The 11,814-nt window shown below is 46.1% G+C and overlaps 3 protein-coding genes across 3 annotated transcripts; all 3 read right to left on the bottom strand.

Annotated features, from left to right (window-relative positions):
- Positions 1-1,694: 1,694 nt before the first annotated feature.
- F4813DRAFT_32174 (uncharacterized protein) lies at positions 1,695-2,423 on the bottom strand. The gene is made up of 2 exons (XM_049241007.1): positions 1,941-2,423; positions 1,695-1,857 (listed from the first exon to the last, which is right to left on the bottom strand). The coding sequence occupies exons 1-2, from the start codon at positions 2,273-2,275 to the stop codon at positions 1,800-1,802; spliced, it is 393 nt and encodes a 130-aa protein (XP_049100842.1). The 5' UTR covers positions 2,276-2,423; the 3' UTR covers positions 1,695-1,799.
- A 1,149-nt stretch (positions 2,424-3,572) lies between these two features.
- On the bottom strand, positions 3,573-4,186 carry F4813DRAFT_388136 (uncharacterized protein; the record flags this gene model as incomplete). The annotated part of the gene is made up of 2 exons (XM_049246655.1): positions 3,573-3,908; positions 3,974-4,186. The coding sequence occupies 2 exons, from the start codon at positions 4,184-4,186 to the stop codon at positions 3,573-3,575; spliced, it is 549 nt and encodes a 182-aa protein (XP_049100841.1).
- Positions 4,187-9,168: 4,982 nt separating this feature from the next.
- Positions 9,169-11,736, bottom strand: F4813DRAFT_354993 (DNA primase, large subunit). Its single transcript, XM_049242814.1, has 4 exons — positions 11,360-11,736; positions 10,757-11,292; positions 10,092-10,699; positions 9,169-10,029 (listed from the first exon to the last, which is right to left on the bottom strand). Exons 1-4 carry the CDS (start codon positions 11,547-11,549, stop codon positions 9,855-9,857), a joined length of 1,509 nt encoding a protein of 502 aa, XP_049100840.1. The 5' UTR covers positions 11,550-11,736; the 3' UTR covers positions 9,169-9,854.
- Positions 11,737-11,814: the final 78 nt, after the last annotated feature.

Genomic DNA, 11,814 nt, shown 5'->3' with positions numbered 1-11,814 from the left:
GAATAGCAAGTACACAACAGCGTTTTACGAACGGGGCCGAATTATGTTGTGAGCTATATATGCTAGGCTCGCATTCGACGCCGCGAACCCACGTCCGTCAAGGGATGACGGAATCCACACCGCGCATACCTGTATACATGTGCTAAAAGTGTTAGCCACCAATTTGATCTGCGGTTCGACCTGCTGGCTTGTACCTCAAAATTCGGGACGAGGAGGTTGTACTGCGTGATGATGTCGACGCGCATCCTGCATGATGATAAAAAAGGACCCTGATCGTCGCATTTTGGCTGAATTGGATAATTCAGGATCATGTTCGGACCAACCATAGCTTGCCAACTTCTATGACATATGCTTAGGGCACCTGTTCCTATGCGCGCATGTGCTCACAGGGAATGTTCAACGATGGGAGGGTTGCAGTGTCCCCTCAGACGGAGAGCTGCCGAACCTTTTATTTGAACGAGCAGGATTTAGGGATCTGCTGGAGTCGTGGCTTGGCATGTATGGTTGAAGACGGCTATCATGGTGTCGCAGTGCAGTTATGCAGATAGCTAAGTTACTTCACATGTCGAGCTCATGTAGTTGGAATAAGCACGGCATGAGGATTACTCGTCGACCTCTTAAGCTCTGACCCGCGGCTGTTACTAGCATAGTAGGATGAAGTTGAGCTGAGATAGAGCTCCCTGACCTATAGGAGATCAAGGAGAGAAGCAGGGTCCAATAACGGTCATGGCTATTGCAGCTAAGCTCTCTGATAGACCCGACTGTACGACGCTATAGTAAGTTAATATATGACTGGTCTCTTGGTAGCATCTTGCATCAAGGTGTTTGGTAAGACATAGCTATCACGATGCCAATCTACCTCATAGCTACCCTACCCATTACAACCACATGGCAAAAGAGATTATCTTGTGTGCCTAAGTGATAGGCATGGCATGTGAGATATAATATTGCAATTTTAGGGATATGGAGTTAATTCAAGCGTATAAGCTAGATGCCTCGGTTAGTATCCAAGTGAAAAGGGGCGCGCTACCGATGGTATCATAGACTTCCCTATGCCAAAGCTAGAAACAACCGTCGAGTATTCGTTGCGCACCGTCCTTCCTATAGTACGACACTAGTCTCCTGCCAGCTCCCTTCTAATCTGGAGTGCGGCATCTAGTGCCCGCTTCCTAGGCCGGTTGTATCATGTATCATATATCATACGCGTAAATGAATGCGTGTACGTACGCGGCAGTATTATGGACTGCGACGGCTTGGGCGGAATTATTAAACACGCATATACTTATACACGTATACACGTAAGCTGTATGTACATTACGCATATGGTCAGGTCAGGTCGAGGTCTTGTAGTTAAGTTGATAATGTAGATCGAGAGAGAGCCTCACTTATTCGATTCGGTATAGTGGCAGTTAGGAGATTAGAAAACCGGTTGGCACCAAGTAGTCCCACTTGTACTTATCCTATCCTGCAATTTAGAATGCATCTTTACTAGCTTGGAAAACCCCAGTTAATTTTCAAATCCTTTATATTGGTCAAGTACCTATGTTTAATCAAGTCACAGATAAAACTGTACAGGGAAGTAAATCGTGAGAAGACAATATATCAATCATTTGAATTATATCAGAATATAGTAATAAAAATGCCACCTAGTGTAGGTCCCCCTTATGGTTTTCCATTCCAAATACCCCCCCAAAGCCATTATGCCCTTCGTGTATTCACCCGCCCCGCGTGTCGATACCCTAGATGCCTCCCAATTCATATGCCCGAGGTCTATTGGTACCCACACCTCATGCCCAACCCTAGTTCCCCAATTGGACGCCGTGAAAAAAGCAAGAAGCAAAGTACATGAAAATGAACCCAAACCAATGCAACCCGACCGACATGTTTACCACCAAACCCGCCAAGATAAAACTGGGGGAAAGGCGGAGGGGGTATCGAACATCCACTCATTCAATTTATGCGAAACGGAATAAAATATCACGGTAACCAGGATAGCCCATCCGAAAGCGCTCGATAGAGCGACATGGGGACGGGATACGAAAAAGCAGCCAGCCCAATCAACACGAGCTTTTGTGGTTTTTTTTTTTTTTTTTCGTTTTTTTGCTTTTTTGAGGGGGGAAAGGAAGCGAAGCGAATTAGTTCGCGGGGCAGGAATGCTGTCGACAGCAACGTGCCAGTAGAAGAGGGGATCGACTATACATGGACCTGCAAGGGCCGAGTTAGGGTATGTAATTCCGCAGTCGCCGACTCGAGGAATGTCCTCCCCCCTCCCCATGCTGCACGCGCACGTAAACAGGAGAGGTCAAACGGTCGGACGCAAGCAGACCGCCAGCTGCACGTGCGTCTTCCGAAGCGAACCTCCCCCTACAAAGGCACATACATACATGGGAAGATGGGGGAAATTGAAATAGATTGATTCATTGAATGATATATTGCACGCGCGCGAGCAAAAGACCACATGTGTGTGGTTGCATAGCGTTCGCCGCAGCGCCGGAGCCATTGGTGGGAGTTAGAAGCAAGAAAACGTCACAGGAACGCAGACGGACCGGGGTTCGGTAGTATTTGCCGGGGCTAGAGCCGGGTTGCGGACCGGTGATTGGCTAGACGATGAGATAGGAGCCCACCGTAGAGACCATTGAAGACTTGGGATTGGCCCGGCTTATTTGGGTCGAGATGCGTATGACGTGTGAAGGCCCCATCGAGAAGGACTCGAAACAAGCCGGGGTTAAGAGGGGCACATGCTAGTGCCTCCATTCCAAGTCCTCCGCTCTCGTGTTGGCTTTGCTTGGGCAAAGGGAAAAACGAAGTGATGATGATTGCGTGGTGTTGTGGCAAGGTAAGCCTCTTCGTCGCCCGACAAATAGAGCCCAAGGCTTCAAGCACATCGAGCTCGTCTATACCTGATTGTTGGTTGGCTAACAAGACGATGCTGTGCCTGTGCTTGTGTTTGTGCATGTGCATGTGTTTGTGTTTGTGTTTGTGTTTGTGTTTACATCTGTGCCTGGCAACCAAAAAAACTCGGATTCAGCGGCTGGTCGCATCCTGGGCGTATGCGCCTCGATGCCGCGTATCCCGTAGATAAAATATCATGGTGGGAACATGCAATTCTCCAAATTGCATGGAATCTAAATCTGTTCGTAATATGGATATGGGAGAGGGGAGAGGGGAAAGACCCGATCCGAAACCCATTACTCTTCAGATTTCAGATCTGCTGGGTGGCGGGAGATATGCGAGATAGCCGGGAGAGAGGTCCGCTAAGATCCCGTGTTGCCATGCAAGATACAATACATCAGAGCGAGCGAATTCGCTATGTTTCGTAGTTCCCTGTCAGTCGTATGTATTGGGATAAGGTCGACCTGCTGCGACCCAAAGCTTGGGGTCGGCGGTGGCGAAAATGAATAATTTGGGAATTTTATAAGAAAAATACCCCCACTTGGCTTAGAGTAGGTAGAGTAGGTAGAGTAGGTAGAATAAAGGGAGGAAAATATAAAATCCCTGCGAAGCTGTCTGGCTGTGCGTTGGTAGGTAGATAGATATGCACCTTTCGCTGAATGTAGACATATCTTGGAGAATTATATCCATGCAGATGCAGCGGAGCGTCGTAAGCGTGTGTCTGGCTGATTTCTCCTTTTTGCGCAGAGCGCATGACCGTAGCAAAGCGTTGCGGGATGCCATTTGTCGGCTTCCTTCTCATGGAGGTCTGAAAAATGCGATTTGTTCAAAAATCCATATTCTTTCTGGCGAAAACCCATGGTGAATGTTGTTTGGCTCAGGTTAGAATGTCGTTGAGTTGTTGTAGTCTTGTAGGAAAATCTGTCGTCGAAAAATAGTCGACCTCTCTCTCTCTCTCTCCCTCTCTCGCTCTCATTCTCGCTCACGCTCACGCTCACGCTCATCATACCCATTGGCTACGTGTTCATTTGTATCCAACTGCTGTCGCACACTTTTGGCAATAGTAGAGGTTGAATCCAACTCGAATCATTCCTGTCGATGCAGGGTCGTCGGTCGATGTAGCCTCGACATGGCGATGGCAGCGTAGGCAGCGCATCACCTCGACCGACGCAACGGGTTGGACGTCCATACTGATTCGGATAGAGAGGTCGGTGTCGGACGACGATGGTGAGCTGCTATCTGAGTCTATGGACGAAGAGCTAGCGTAATGTGGTTTCTGAGGACGAGTTGACATGTTGAAGAGTGGCAAAGCGGCGTAGACTAGCGTATATGTATCTGTGTGCAGGGAGGGGGAATGAGGATGTTGGCAGCTTATATGGAAGCTTTTCAAAAAGTCGGGAATGCAATGTGAGGCGTGGAGCTTTCTGGGGGGGTCTTGTTTCGGAATGTTTGGCGTAGGCTCAAGCCGAGAGATCCAGTTCTTATTATTCCACAGTTGGTTGTCAAGAGGTAGGGGGGGTAGGAAAACAAGAGCTCCGCAAGGGTGGTCCTCTTCTTTTTGTATGTAGTAGGGTTATGTAGATTACATATGTAGAGGCCTAACCAAGTCCCGGAAAAGACAGGCTCTAGTCTTGGTTGCTATATATGTAGCTAGGTTGTAAGAGGTAGTACACAGGGACAAGTATCATGTACCTATGTATGTATGTATGTATGTATGTATGTATGTATGTATAACCGTATAAGAACGCAGTAATATGGCGCAAGTATCCAAGTGGGGAACTGACGGGGAGCAGGCCAGCAGGTGTCCAGTTTGTGCCTGGTCTATTCGTGACCAGGTTGTAACCTATGGACAAGCAGGGCAAGGTAGGGAGGTAGGGGTATAATAGTGCCAGAAGAAAAAAAGAAAAAAAGATGGAAGGACCTCAATAGCGTGCTGCCTGAAATCCCGATAACCTCGGTGTTTCGCGTTTCCTTCTATCTAGCGGATCCGTCGGGCTCGAACGAGAGCTTCAGTCGTACGTTGAATACTTCCGACTATGGCTTTTTTTCTTCTATGACACGATGTACTTTGAAACCATATATGTATACATATATGTAGAGGGCGTAACGATGAACCTTCGGTCTGGCGCTTTGTTATATGTATGTATGTGCTTAGGTACACTTATGCGATATTTCCAGATTAATCCCGGGGGTGGTTGATTCAGGGCGATAGAGTGGACAGCTATACCATGGATCTGCTTGCGACAAGATAAGAGATTAATAAACTGTGGATGTATTTAAGTCGAAAACAGAGCCTCGGGAATTAACAAAGCTCAATTCGATATTTTATTGACCGTCTAGTTTTACGTTATGCTGTGTCCTGTAACTAGAGTTATATCATATAGTTAATGAATTGTGGCTTAACAGTATCGAGATCCATAAATGCGCTTTATTAATCCATCGAATATGTAAATTGTACGCAATGTCGTAGGACTCTACTATTACTTTATTGCCCTGAGCTACGTAAGTAGTTGGCGTAGCATGTTTACTCCAAGATGGAGGGAAGATGCTGTCATCTATTGCGTGTGCACCAGTGTTATGAATCGGATGAAAATCCGGCGTTACGCACTGTTCGAATTACTCTACCTAGTAATAAATAGGGATGACCTCCGAGCCTCCTGTATTAATCTCTAAAACGTTCCGAGACTTGTTATATGTATTTATTCTCCATTATAATATAGTCCTGTACCACACAGGCTATTGATGAAATATGGTTAATGCTGTTCTGATATTGACCATACTCTAAAGCAGCAGCAAGCGATGACCACGAAGAACCACGATGGCTGAGACTTACTGATACTTGGCCTGCATTATTCCTTGGCATATTATTCGTTGGATAGACCTCTTACACGTGCTACTATTGGGGGTTTAATTTCTACTGCTTTTATCACTTGCAGATGCAAACCTTTGGTGAATTGTCACGATCCGATCTATGAAGGATGTCATTACCTTAGAAACAAATAGCTGGCTCGATATAACTATGTAAGCTATTCAGCGGTTTAAAAGTGCGCAGGCTTGGTATTCTCTACAAGGCTCTCTCAGTCGAGACTCCATAGAAAGAAGAAAATCCGATTGAGTAACGATTGAGATAATGGCGCTTTTTACACCAATCTTTTCCACTCCAAAAGATCGTGAGCTGGCCGAGCCCTTGCCTTGAGCCCCGATGAATCTGCTAAGTCTCGATCCAGACCCTTCTCCCGCTAGACCTGGTGACGATCACTAACGGTAGGGATCCTCCAGATCCCACACTACAGTCAACCCGCTAGAAGCCCCAACTTTCCAGGGAAAAAAACGTATTTGCCACTCGCACAAGAATAACATCATAATTATAGCACGGCGCGTTTGTTTCAAAATGGTTCACAAATAAAGTTGGAACTACATAGGTAAACTCGATAGAAAAGATCCGATACCAAGCCTAATGCCCTTGTCCCGGATTGTATGCCTCCTCGCGCAGTCGCGACCCGACTCTCTGTCGACTCCAGTTTTACCCTCACGACGGTTCTATGTATGTATGAATGGATCTAACTATCTGATCTTGCAGATCCACTTTCAGGGTGGACTTGTGGGGGGCTACGAAACTTGGAGAACAATCATGAAGTCTCGCGACGGTGTACCTTAAGGTTAGGGGCCGACGATGGACTTTCGATACAGCAATTGACCTTGCGTAGTCAATCTAGCTGAATCTTCGATAGCTTTACGTACAACCGTGTAACCGGTCAGATGTTAACATCCAAGAGTGGTTGAGTAAAAACGCCGACAGGACGCCTACATGCAAGCCAGAAAACCACAACCGCAAGCCTCTATGTGAAAAGCAGGTCACATCGCTGACCTTGACCACTAAGATAATTTCCGTATATGCGTTGAATCTTTCAGTATCTGGATGCATCACTCGGTATTCTCTTTGACGAGCTGAGAAGTTGACCGGCAAAGACGGATTCGTGGCCGGCTATTCTTGAATCTTCTATGAAGCGTCTCAGTCCCACTCTAGACTTGAGATAACTGTATGTAGATAATAGAGCCTCACGTAATAATACATACAAGTCGCTAGGATGCTGAATGTTATTTGGTGGAGATGTTGCTTGAAGCAGTTAAATAAGTATTCTGCTGCTTCATTTATATGGCAAAATACAAGACCCTTAGAAGATTCTGGCTTGATCTTTACTTAAACAGGCAATTTTAGATAATTTTTATCATTCCGAAAATACGAGGCATGTATTTTTCCATAATATTTTGAATGTCCTGATACTTCGCTCTTTTAAGTAACATTTCCACTAAATAACATTCAACATCCTAGCGACTTGTACTACGTAACTTTTCGTCATCTAGATTCTTTGGCCCCATCCAGATGATTCTATCAAGAGAATCTTTGATACCAACAACATACGACCGATTATGTTACCCGGGCTTAGAATCTCGACCCAGACAGAACAAACGATCGACAAAGAGGATCGAAGATTCCCGTTGCCGAGCCCTGCCCCAGTAATGTGGCACATAGATGGGAACGGTGGGGTCCTAGGGCGTTCCAGATCCAGTCTTCATTCATTGTCATTTTCTGTATACGGAATTATACATATGTCGAGGTACATAATAGAGGTAGGTATGTAATACAATTAGGTTTACATTTTACGTACAGCATACTACTCAGGAGAAAGCAAATTGAAGATATTATCACACCGGCTAGATTAAGATTGGAAATGGGTAGCATCGCAATGTCGTAGAAATAGGTAACCCGCTTCGAATTGGAATTTTCTACGTTATTCCGTACCATTGAGACTACGCAAAATTCTCCGGGGCAATACTATGTACTACTACTGTATGCTGTGTGAGGCTAGTCGCGAGCTCGTGCTCCTCATTCTAAGCTTATGCTTTAATTCGGCCAGGACTATCTTTGCGAACTATTGGCAAGTTAGTTATGGCATATGCCCCTTTACTAGGGATATAATGTGATAGATCACAAATGTTCATTAGACAACAAGTTTCAGCTAACCACTGATCGAGATCGAAAAGTCGATCCGTGTCGAGTGTTTTCCCCATTGCTTCGAAATCGGATTCTTTTGCATAAATCATGCCCTCTCCCCCGCTCTTCTTCATTGTCCACATTGTCCACGCGCGATTCTTGTGCACGGGATCGATTTTAGGGTATTTTCTTCTCGAAGTAAAAAAAATATGGTCCTACATACTACCTACCTACCTACCCAACCTAGGTAGCTTACACAAAGTGTATGGACTTGTACTATGAATCATTACATACAATCTTTCTCATCCCCTGTCGATCTTTGTGTAAATTCGCGACTCGAGCACAAGGAAACAGGGACAAGCTTAGCTCCCCCCTCTCCCCTCCCCCCCAATCTCTCGCGCATAATTTCCCTAAATGCTAGTACCCGTTTCTGTACTTTTCCGCAAAAAATATAGGATTCACTCAGCTCCCCGAGACAAACCCAAAATTGCCTTCCCAAGGTTATTGCTGGATCAGCCTCGCCGAAGATAGAACCCAATCCAGTCCACCACACAAAGGTTTAAGGACCCTCGCGACTTCGGAGATAATTTTCGTGGAGCCCACAGCCTTTGTTGGCTTCACCGCAAGGTCAGACTTGGCCGCTAAGCCTTGGTGCCGAGTCTTCCGTTTCTATCATGGGATGCCGTCCGGGTTGGTATTTTCCGAATAAGGGGTTTCTCATTGCCCGTCTCTGAGTTGACTGCGTGCCCGTTAAGACCGTGCGCAGACAACTGAGTCATTTTATTTAATATATTATTTTACTAGGCTACCTACGTATGGTATGCGCGTGATATGATTTCTGTACACGTACAGCGTACGTAGACGCTTAGACCGCTGTTTATTTAGTAAGCGTATAATTCATGTATGTGGCATAGGGAAGGATGCCTTAATCCTGACCGGTCTGTAATCCTCGAGTAAGCCACTTTAGGTATTTAACGTTTTCTACGTACATACATATTGCGGATGGGCTATGCCGAGGGATCGTTCCACCACCCTCGGGGTTCGGCTCAGTCGGGTGTAGAATATAGGAGGGTAAGCTCCGTAACGCCGTGTCTTTCCTCCCGGACACACACGGGTGTCTACAGTCCCCTTTCTATATCCACCACCCGGCTTAGAGGAATGTTCGTGTATTGATGACTGCAGGGAGGAGATGCAACCGAGAACATGCATGCAGCAGTCATCCTGATTTTATACTTACCTAGGTACCTACCTACATATTTTGTTAAATCGCTCTTCGACCTGCATTTAATCACGATATTACTCTAGGTAGTATAGCATGTTATATCACCTCGTAGTCCACCATACCAACGCCTGCGTGAGCCGACAGGACTCAACCCTTGACCAGCTTATCGGAAGGCGTACCTGGCGATCCTTTGCATTAGGTACCTTAGTTGATACATCCTGTTTTCCGGTAATATAGTTCGGTGTTCTAGAGCCTCGTCTATCTACAACCGGGGAATATGTACCCAATGTCGACCCTGGATCCTAGACAGAATTAAGGGTCTGTCACTTCATAGCTGCCACAATATGCACGCCATATATGCTTTTTTGAGCGGTATACTCGACTGTGTATCTAATATCAACAAGCCTCGAGGTTTGATTGTTGTACAAGCTGAATTGGCGTTTATTAGCTGTAGTGTGACCTGTTGATGTCCGATGTCTTAAATCTCGTCAGGAAATAGTCATTGCATAGACTATTATCTTCATTCATTGATATGCATATGTATATCAGCCCGTGGCTTTCTGCCATGTAATGGACGCAGTGAAACATTATCGAATTGTGCCCTACTATCGAAAAACACCACAACGCCCCATCCGAGTTTCTTGCGCACCCAACGTGGCCCTGAGGGAAATTCGTGAATAATGCATACGTTCCATCCCAATCAAATCATATAACGCTAGTGCCATGAAGGAATATACACATCAACTAGAATCCCTCCATTTTGACATCGTCCCCATTATTGGACTTTTCCAGATTCTTTAACAAGTAACTCCTCTCGAAATACTTGTTTGGATGGACGATCGTCTCGAGCTGGGCAACGGTCATAATGCCCTCATCTTTAGCCTTCTTGAGTTCATTCTTATGCACGTATTCGAACACACTACACCAATTAATTAATCTGGGTCCAATGCTTCACAATGCCACAGAATTGGGCAGACTTACCGATTACAAGCCATGTGGAATTTCTGATTTTCTTTATCTTCCTTGACTCCTTGTAAGACAGACCGGTCAGAGACACCTACTTGTTGGAGTAGGGAAGTTAGATTCTCTAGGTTGAAATGCCGATATGGGCACCCGTGGGCTTCTCCAGGGCCAGGTGGGTGTTCCGTTAAAATCTTCTGGCACGAGAACGGCGAGTAGCCACCCGCGCGCCTATTTGAATCCCCACCGACGTCGCCATATGTGTGTCTTACGTTGTATCTGTACTCCTTATTGAAAGTATCGTCTGTGATCTTGTGGAAGGAAGTGCGCCAGAAGATTAGACATTCTTCTAAGTTCAAGCCGATACCCTTTAAGAAAAGCGTGTATTGTAGACGGCCAAAATGTTTCAAATGCGCATCCCGGCGCAGCGATCGGTGAAGGTGCTGCATACATAGAGGGAAATGAGAGGATAGATTATCGACATTCCGCGCCGTGATTTCGGCGCCGGGGACGGCAGAACTGGTGCTGGTATAGGCCGCATCAGGGGTGACGAAATTCTTGGAGAGGTGATCGAGGATCGGTGTAAGTCGATCGTCTTCGTCAAGACGTGGCAGTGCACGCGCCGTAAGCTGTAACAACTTAGGTTAACCTACCTAGGCACACATCTCGTCTGAGAGAAGACTTACCTCTAGCGATCGGTCTAGTCTCTTCGTAAACTCAGCAGTGACCATACTTGGTAGCTCTTTTGAAGGAACATAGGCTTTGCCGGCCTTTAATAATACCCTCCTAGTTTCAACCAAATCGGGTACACGCTCCCAATCAACTTTATACCAAGCTGTCTCTTCGTCCCCCTTTCTAGAGCCAATGGTCGCCGTTAATTCGTCAAAGTACTTGTTCCTCTCGCTTTCGGCTACAGGTTCCCAATCCAAGTTCAAACCCTGTATAAAGGCATTTCGCTCGCGCGCACTGTCCTCGGCCAATCGTAGACGGAAGAGCGTTGTCTCGACGCGACTAAATCTTCGGCGTAGGTCCTCGGTTGATGCGAATGCAAGTCGGAGGATGAAATGGCTGTAATGGTCTTTCTGCCTCTCAGCCGAGAGCTTGGATGAAGAAGATGAGTTAGAATCGAGTGGGAGGTATTTTTCGAGCAACGGCTTCATATGTGCGGCGGTCTCGGCAGGGGATTTATTGCGGAATGAGCATGTTTCCAGTTCGGCGAGGACTATGATGGTGCCGTCGTCAGTTTATCATGTAGATTTACAAAAGTACCTAACAGACTTGATTCATACCCCGAAGCCTGTCGATAGCCCATTGCTCAAATTGCTCCAAGGTGATATCTGCCGTCGGGGGCGTCTCGTAAAAATTCAGACGATGAGGATATTGAGTTTCCTTATAGGTAGGCTCGGCAAATTGTTTCTTGCGGTGGTCGACGACATTTCGTCTTTTGGGGTCTATACGATTAATATCTTGCCTCAACATCGTGACGGGTTACAGATCTTAAACAGCATATAGCGTATGGCGTATGGCGTATAGCATATAGCATATAGCATATAGCATATGTTATGGGGTATCAATGCTAGATCGTGAAGGTTTACATGGAGACTTTTCGTCACATTATGGAATTTTGGGCGACGCGACTTTACTAAGGAAAACGCGTCTTAATGGGTGGAGCGCGACTGTCAATTAAAGAGAGCCAATCATGGAAGTTACATTAAAAGTAACACCCACATAACCCCACTACATG

The sequence above is a fragment of the Daldinia decipiens genome, assembly GCF_022478715.1.
Source record: "Daldinia decipiens strain CBS 113046 unplaced genomic scaffold F4813scaffold_11, whole genome shotgun sequence".
Taxonomy (NCBI): domain Eukaryota; kingdom Fungi; phylum Ascomycota; class Sordariomycetes; order Xylariales; family Hypoxylaceae; genus Daldinia; species Daldinia decipiens.
The sequence above is the reverse complement of the archived record's forward strand: the minus strand, read 5'-3'. Positions and strand labels throughout refer to the sequence as shown.

Excerpts from the sequence above, each read along its gene's own strand:
- F4813DRAFT_32174 (XM_049241007.1), bottom strand. The coding sequence starts at position 2,275 with ATGGGGAGGGGGGAGGACATTCCTCGAGTCGGCGACTGCGGAATTACA. Across the intron at positions 1,858-1,940 it reads CATAAATTGAATGAGTGGAT|GTTCATTTTCATGTACTTTG; the intron begins GTTCGATACCCC and ends GCATTGGTTTGG.
- F4813DRAFT_354993 (XM_049242814.1), bottom strand. The coding sequence starts at position 11,549 with ATGTTGAGGCAAGATATTAATCGTATAGACCCCAAAAGACGAAATGTC. Across the intron at positions 11,293-11,359 it reads GGCTATCGACAGGCTTCGGG|TCCTCGCCGAACTGGAAACA; the intron begins GTATGAATCAAG and ends GCACCATCATAG. Across the intron at positions 10,030-10,091 it reads TTCCACATGGCTTGTAATCG|TGTGTTCGAATACGTGCATA; the intron begins GTAAGTCTGCCC and ends TAATTGGTGTAG.